Raw genomic sequence first — 8,116 nt, forward strand, 5'->3', positions numbered from 1 at the left:
AGTCATTAGGGAAATGAAAATTAAAGCCACAGTGAGATACCACTCCACACCTACTAGAGTTGCTATAATAATAATAAAAAAAAGAAAAATGAAAAATAACAAGTGTTGACGAGGATGTGAAGAAATTGGAAACCTCATAGGTTGTTAGTGGGAATATAAAATAGCGCAGCTGCTGTGGAAGATGGTTTAGCGGATCATCAAAAAGTTAAACAGAATTACCATATGATCCAGGAATTCCACTCTTAGATATAGACCCCCAAGTAATAAAAAACAGATACTCAAAAACTTGTGCATGAATGTTCATAGACACATTATTCCTAGTAGCTAAAAGGTAGAAACAACCCAAATATCCTTCCACTGATGAGTGAATAAACAAAATGTCATCTATCTACCCAAAGGAATATTATTCAGCTATAAGAAGGAATAAAGAGGAGAGTGAAAAGGTTGGCTTGAAGCTCAACATTCAGAAAACAAAGATCATGGCATCTGGTCCCATCACTTCATGGGAAATAGATGGAAAAACAGTGGAAACAGTGTCAGACTTTATTTTTTTGGGCTCCAAAATCACTGCAGATGCTGATTGCAGCCATGAAATTAAAAGACGCTTGTTCCTTGGAAGGAAAGTTATGACCAACCTTGATGATATATTGAAAAGCAGAGACATTACTTTGCCAACCAAGGTCCGTCTAGTCAAGGCAATGGTTTTTCCCGTGGTCATGTATGGATGTGAGAGTTGGACTGTGAAGAAAGCTGATTGCCGAAGAATCGATGCTTTTGAACTGTGGTGTTGGAGAAGACTCTTGAGAGTCCCTTATACTGCAAGGAGATCCAACCAGTCCATTCTACAGGAGATCAATCCTGGGTGTTCATTGGAGGGACTGATGCTAAAGCTAAAACTCCAATACTTTGGCCACCTCATGCGACGAGTTGACTCACTGGAAAAGACTCTGATGCTGGGAAAGGTTGGGGGCAGGAGGAGAAGGGGACGACGGAGAATGAGATGGCTGGATGGCATCACCTACTCTGTGGACATGAGTTTGAGTGAACTCCGGGAGTTGGTGATGGACAGGGAGGCCTGGCGTGCTGTGATTCATGGGGTCGTGGAGAGTCGGACAGGACTGAGCGACTGAACTGAACTGAACTGATAAGAAGGAATGAAGTTCTAATACATTTTACAACATGATAAACATATGCCAAGTGAAAAAAATTGAAAACAAAAGGTCACATCAAATGGTTCCATTTATATGAAAATATCCAGATTAGTTTCCACAGAAATAGATTTTTTTTTTTGGTTGGTAAATAATTTTTCCCCTTTGTTATACAGTAGGATCTTGTTGATTATCTATTTTAAATATATCAGTATGTACATGTCAATCCCAAACTTTCTAACTCTTCTCCCCACCCCCAATCCTTCCCCACTGGCAACCATAAGTTCGTTCTCTAAGTCTGTGATGGCTGGCAAATATTTTTAGTGGTGCCTCTGTTATTATTACTATTTCTGGTGCAGATCTGACTCTTCTGTAAGGGAATTTCCAGTGTGAATGTGAAAAGACGAACCCACGTAGAAGCCCCGATAAATAAGACAAATAGCAGAATGTGTGCACAAGGTTTCATGGGAAATCAGATGAGGGAGTGATTCATTCCACTCTGAAGACTGGGCACTTTGACTGATCTTCAAAATCACCTGGTAAACATGTGCAGGGAATGCTAGCTTGATGTGTACAGGCTTTCCTTTTGAGGTGATGAAAATGAGCTGGATAGATGTGGTAGTTGCACAACATGGTGAATGTAGTAAATGCCACTGTACTGTACACTTTAAAATGGTTAATTTTATGTCATGTGAATTTTGCCCCAGTTTAAAAAAAATCTCTGCTCAAGGTCCATGTTTGATGATGGATGAAGATGTTTTTGGTTTTCAAACTTGGCTGGTATATGTAGGAGTCACCAGTCAATACGGATTCCTGGGTCCCACATTCAGAGATTCTGGTTTAATCAGCAGGGAAGAGGCCTGAACATAGAGCTTTATGAAAGCTGTTCAAGAGATCCCAGCACCCAGGACCTTCCCTTCTATTTCCACCGGGCTGGCATCTCTTCCAGCCTGCAGGTCTGCTGAGGGCTCCAGGGCAGTTAGACAGATTGACCTTGGCTGAACTTCACTGTATTTGTGTCATAAGGGTCTGACCTTGTATCTGAACATGTGAATGTGGGAGTCAGTGAAAAGTTAGATTTATATGTGAACACGTGAAGAAATATACAAGACTTCAGGGGTATGAGATCTGTGTTTACAGTGGTAAAAGAGGGTGGCTAGCCATGGCCTTGGAGAAGGAAATGGCAACCCACTCCAGTGTTCTTGCCTGGAGAATCCCAGGGAAGGGGGAGCCTGGTGGGCTTCCGTCTATGGGGTCACACAGAGTCGGACACGACTGAAGTGACGCAGCAGCAGCAGCAGCAGCCATGGCCTTAAACCCAGTTCTACCTTGAAGTTCAGAATTTCCTATGCAAGCCGATGCCCAAATGTTACAGTAAGTCCAGGGAGGCAGGGTGTCTAATTCTTCAGAAAAAAGTGTTGGGGGAAATTCTCAATATGCTTCTCCAATGGTCTCTTCAGGGACCACCTACTCTAGACTTCTCAGGCAGCAAGAAAAATTGGAAAGAATAGATGGCAGACTGTGTGGGGAGCTCAGTGTGCCACGTTAGAGCTCACGGTAACTAGACAGCTAGGGAATCACCAGGACTGCAAATGCAATGTCTTGATTATCTATTGCTGCGTAACAAACCAACCCAACACCTCACAGCCACTGAGATGCCTACTATCAAAATTAACAAAAACCTGAAAACCAGAAAACAGTATATGTTGGTGAGGACATGGAGAAATTGAAACACTTGTACACAGTTGGTGGAAATGTAAAATGGCACTGCTGCTATGGTAAACAGTATGGCAGTTTCTCAAAAAGTTAAAAATAGAATTAGTATACTATATGATTCAGCAATCCTGCTTCTGGGTTTCTACTCTGCAACTCTGAAAACTTGAAAAGATATTTGTACACACATGTTCCTGGCAGTATTATTCTAAAGCAATATCCTACAGGTGGAAACAATCCAAGTGTCCATCAATGGATGAATGGATAAATGAAATGTGGTATATGCATACATACAAGAGAATATTATTTAGCTTTAAAAGGGAAGGAAATTCTGACGCATGCTATACCATGGATGATACTTAAAGACATTATGCTTGGTGAAATAATCTAGTCATGAAGGGACAAATACTCTATGATTCTACTTGAATGAGGTACTTAGAGTAGTAGAATTCATAGACACAAAGTCAAATGGTGGGTGCCAAGGGCTGGGGCAACAGAGAGTTGCTGTTTAATGAGGACAGAGTTTTAGTTTAGGAAGATGAGAAGAATTCTGTGGCTGGATGGTGGTGATGGTAGCAGGTGAATGCAGTTAACGCCACTGACCCGTACACTTAAAAAGGTTATGATAAATTGTATGTAATGTATATTTTTGCTGTTGTGAATGTATGTTTTGTTGTTGCTTAGTCGCTAAGTCATGTCTGACTCTTTTGTGACCCCATTGATTGTGGCCCACCAGGTTCCTCTGTCCATGGGATTCTCCAGGCAAGAATACTGGAGTGGGGTTGCCATTCTTTCTCCAGGGGATCTTCCAGATCCAGGAATGGAACCTTCATCTCCTGCACTTGTAGGCAGATTCTCTACCACCCAGCTGCCAGGGCAGCCCAGTATATATTTTGACTGGATGGCATCACCGACTCTATGGACATGAGTTTGAGTGAACTCCGGGAGGTGGTGATGGACAGGGAGGCCTGGCGTGCTGTGATTCATGGGGTTGCAGAGAGTCGGACACGACTGAGCGACTGAACTGAACTGAAAAAAAGTTAATATACTAACCTCCACTCCTCAAACAAAAAAAAACCCACCACCAAAGCCCATTGTATTATCTCATGATTCTGTGGGCTCACTGGGCCTGCCTGAGAGGTACTTTCTCTCCATGTGATATCTACTGGGTCTGCAGTCATATGGGGCTTGGTTGGGGCTCAGTCTCATGGCTGGCAGTCTGGGGGAGACACCAGGCACTGCTCTAAGTATTTGCACATAGGAACTCATTTAATCCTCATAACAAAACCTGAGACAAATAATACTAACACCTCCATTTCACAGATGAAGAAACTGAGACCTAGAGAGGTGTAGGAACTTGTTCAAAGTCACACAACTCTAGGCCATTATGGTTATGGCTGATATCCTCCTTGTCTGAACTCAGAGTGATCCCTTGAAGGTTTTCTGTTGTTGTTTCTTTTAACAGTTATTTCTTTATTTCTGGCTGTGCTGGGTCTTCATTGCTTTTTTCTAGTTGCAGCAAGTGGGACTACTTTCTAGTTGCAGAGCACAGGCTCTAGGATGCATGGGCTTTGGTAGTTGTGGCACATGGGCTCAGAAGCTGCACATTGCAGGTTGTAGAGCGAAGGCTTGTTAGTGTGGTACAGGGGTTCTGCTGCCCTGGAACATCTGGGATCCTCCTGGACAAGGGATCAAGTTTGTGCCCCTTGCACTGCAAGGTGGACTCTCAACCACTGGACCACCAGGGAAGCCTGGTTTTCTCTATTGTAATGCTACATGAACAAAGATCATGGCATCTGGTCCCATCACTTCATGGGAAATAGATGGAAAACAGTGAAAACAGTGTCAGACTTTATTTTGGGGGGCTCCAAAATCACTGCAGATGCTGATTGCAGCCATGAAATTAAAGGACGTTTGCTCCTTGGAAGGAAAGTTATGACCAACCTAGATAGTATGTTAAAAAGCAGAGACATTACTTTGCCAACAAAGGTCCATCTAGTCAAGGCTATGGTTTTTCCCGTGGTCATGTATGGATGTGAGAGTTGGACTGTGAAGAAAGCTGATCGCAGAAGAATTGATGCTTTTGAACTGTGGTGCTGGAGAAGACTCTTGAGAGTCCCTTGGACTGCAAGGAGATCCAACCAGTCCATTCTAAAGGAGATCAACCCTGGGTTTTCATTGGAAGGACTGATGCTAAAGCTGAAACTGCAATACTTTGGCCACCTCATGTGAAGAGTTGACTCACTGGAAAAGACTCTGATGCTGGGAGGGATTGGGGGCGGGACGAGAAGGGGACGACGGAGAATGAGATGGCTGGATGGCATCACCAACTCTGTGGACATGAGTTTGAGTGAACTCCGGGAGTTGGTGATGGACAGGGAGGGCTGGCGTGCTGTGATTCGTGGGGTCGCGGAGAGTCGGACACGACTGAGCGACTAAACTGAACTGAATGCTACATGTAGGGTGTGGATTCATTGATGAAATGGGGCACCTTGTATTTGTACCTAGCCTCTCCAAGGGTACCATGCAGCCAACCACCCAGGACTTATCACTTCCTTCTCACTGCTCAGTCCTGCTACCTTGCACCTTGATTGATGATTCTTTTTTGTGCCTCAAGGAATTCTGTCCCCAACTCTTCCAATTGTGATTAAAAGTATTTATCATAATCTCTCAAACCAATTCTGGACTAGACAGCCAAGTAAGTACTTCTATTGTTGACCTCACTTTACAAAACTCCCATAGAAAGGAACACATAAGGATGCAGCTACCTTCACCAATCTTGGGATCAGGACATTTAAAGGAGAAATTATTAAGAAAGTATCCAGTTACACAAAGAAGGGAGTTCCTGGCATCTTTAACCTAGTTCATATACACCCAGAGCGTGGACAGAATCTGTAAAGTATATCCCCAAACTCTGATTGGTCCTCTTCAAGGAGTCTTGGAAAAGGCAAGAGATGCCAGGAGATGGGTAGATTTTAAACCAGTTTTTAAAAACTGGGACAAGAGGTAGATTCCAATGCCAACCTACCTGAAACTTGGCAAAACCTTTTGAGAAGATTATTAAATACACAATTTGTAAGCCTTCAGCAAAGAAATGGTCTCAGTTCTTTAGAAGTGTGGTCACCAGACTGGAGGATCTGTGAAATAATACACTCTGAATTGAAGCATGGACCTTAATAAGGACTCTCATTAAAAATGATCTTGCAGATGATGACCTGGCTAGATGGTGTTATGGACTGAATGTGTGTGTCCCCCTGCCAAATTCATAGGTTGAAGTTGTAACCACCAATGTGATGGTAGCTCACTGACTCTATGGTACCCTTGGAGAGGCTAGGGCACAAGTACAAGGGTGCCCCATCTCATCAATGATTTCCACACCCCACATGTGGCATTACAACAGAGAAAACCAGGCTTTCCTGGTGGTCCAGTGGTTGAGAGTCCACCTTGTAATACAAGGCGTACCAGTTTGATCCCTTGTCTGGGAGGATCCCACATGCTCCAGGGCAACTGAAGCCCTGTGCCACAACTAACAAGCCCTTGCTCTGCAACTTGCAAGATGCAACTTCTGAGCCTATGTGCCAGAAGAGAGATAATTAGATTTATCTAATTTGGGAGATGATTAGATTTAGGTGAGGTCATGAGGATGGGGCCCTCTTGATGGGATTAGTGCCCTTAAAAGATGAGACACCAGAGCACTCTCTTTCTCTTCCTCTTCACTGCATGAGGACACAGTGAGAAGGTGGCCATCAGCAAGCCGGAAGGAGGAACCTCACCAGAATCTGACTCTGATGGCACTCCAATCTTGGACTTCCAGTCTACAGAAACTGTAAGAAAATAAAATTTCCATTGTTTCAGCCACTCAGACCATGGCCTTTTGTTATGGCAGCCTAGGTTGACTAAGGACAGGAAGCCTGGTGTGCTTCAATCCGTGGGGTCACAAAGAGTCAGACGTGACTTAATGACTGAACAACAGATTGACTAATATAGATGGGTTTGTAGCTGATTCAGCAGAAGTTCTTGACGTGAGCTAGCATGCTTCTTGGTACATAGTTGGTGCTTAATGCGTAGTCAATGAAGAAGATGTAGATGTTTTTCTGGAATGCCTTTGCTTTTTCCATGATCCAACTAATGTTGGGAATTTGATCTCTGGTTCTTCTGCCTCTTCAAAACCCAGCTTGTACAGCTGGAAGTTCTCAGTTCACATACTGCTGAAGCCTAGCTTGAGATATTTTTATATTACTTAGCCATTAAAAATAATGAAATAATGCCATTTGTGGCAGCATGAATGAACCTAGAGATCATGCTAAGTCAGACAGAGAAAAACAAATATCATGATATTATTCAGATGTGGAATTTAATTTTAAAATGATATAAATGAACTTATTTACAAAACAAAAGCAGACTCACAGTTTTTGAAAACAAACTTATGGTTACAAAAGGGGAAAAATGGGGCAGGAAGTGGGGAGGAATAATTAGGAAACTGGATTAACATACACACCATTATGTAGAAAATAAATAGCCAACAAAGACCTACTATATAGCACAGGAAGCTCTACTCAATATTCTGTAATAACCTGTATTGGAAAAGTATCTGAAAAAGAATGAATATATGTATACATATAGGGCTTCCCTGGTGACTCAGTGGTAAAGAATCCACCTGCAATGCAGGAGACACAGGAGACCCAAGTTTGGTCCTTGGGTCGGGAAGATCCCCTCGGGAAGGAAATGGCAACCCACTCCAGCATTTGTGCCTGCAGAATCCCGTGGACAGAGAGGCCTGGCAGGCTACAGTCCATAGGGTCGCAAGAGTCGGACATGACTGAAGCAATTTAGCATGCATGCATAGCTGAATCTGTAAGGGTGTACTATACTGTACACCTGAAATTAACTCAACATTGTGACTCAACTATGCTCCAGTAAATAAAAATAAAGAAACTGAAACAAACTGCCGCCCTCAGTTTACTGTCTATTCTTTTTCTCCCTTCACTGGACTCTCTCTGAGGGCAGGGTTTTGTTCCCCGATATATCCCAAGCACCAGGAGGAGCAGCTGGTCGATAAGATTCCTTTGTTGTCTCTGCTGCCTCTTCCTTCTGGCTCAGAGTAGAACCACACTCTCCCCACTCCCCTGGATCTGTTTCGGCTCCTGAATTGTGAATTAAAGGTGACACGTGCTGCCTCCAAAGGGGACGTTTCAGAGTCAATGTGCGACTTGCCCCCTTCCTCCTGTGTCTGCCCACACCCCTTAGGACTGGGT

At 43.4% G+C, this 8,116-nt stretch overlaps 1 protein-coding gene across 1 annotated transcript in view; it reads left to right on the forward strand.

Moving 5' to 3' along the window:
- The window catches only part of LOC148775108 (uncharacterized), a 49,589-nt gene extending 42,768 nt beyond the window's left edge, over nucleotides 1–6,821 (forward strand). Inside the window, exon 4 of the mRNA XM_088844922.1 lies at nucleotides 6,587–6,821. Within this exon, the coding sequence (XP_088701048.1) occupies nucleotides 6,587–6,691 (105 nt within the window). The 3' untranslated portion in view covers nucleotides 6,692–6,821. The remainder of the gene's footprint in view (nucleotides 1–6,586) is intronic.
- Nucleotides 6,822–8,116: the final 1,295 nt, after the last annotated feature.

The sequence above is a fragment of the Moschus berezovskii genome, chromosome 17 (assembly GCF_049115385.1).
Source record: "Moschus berezovskii isolate FMDL1 chromosome 17, NW_MosBer_1.0, whole genome shotgun sequence".
NCBI lineage: Eukaryota > Metazoa > Chordata > Mammalia > Artiodactyla > Moschidae > Moschus > Moschus berezovskii.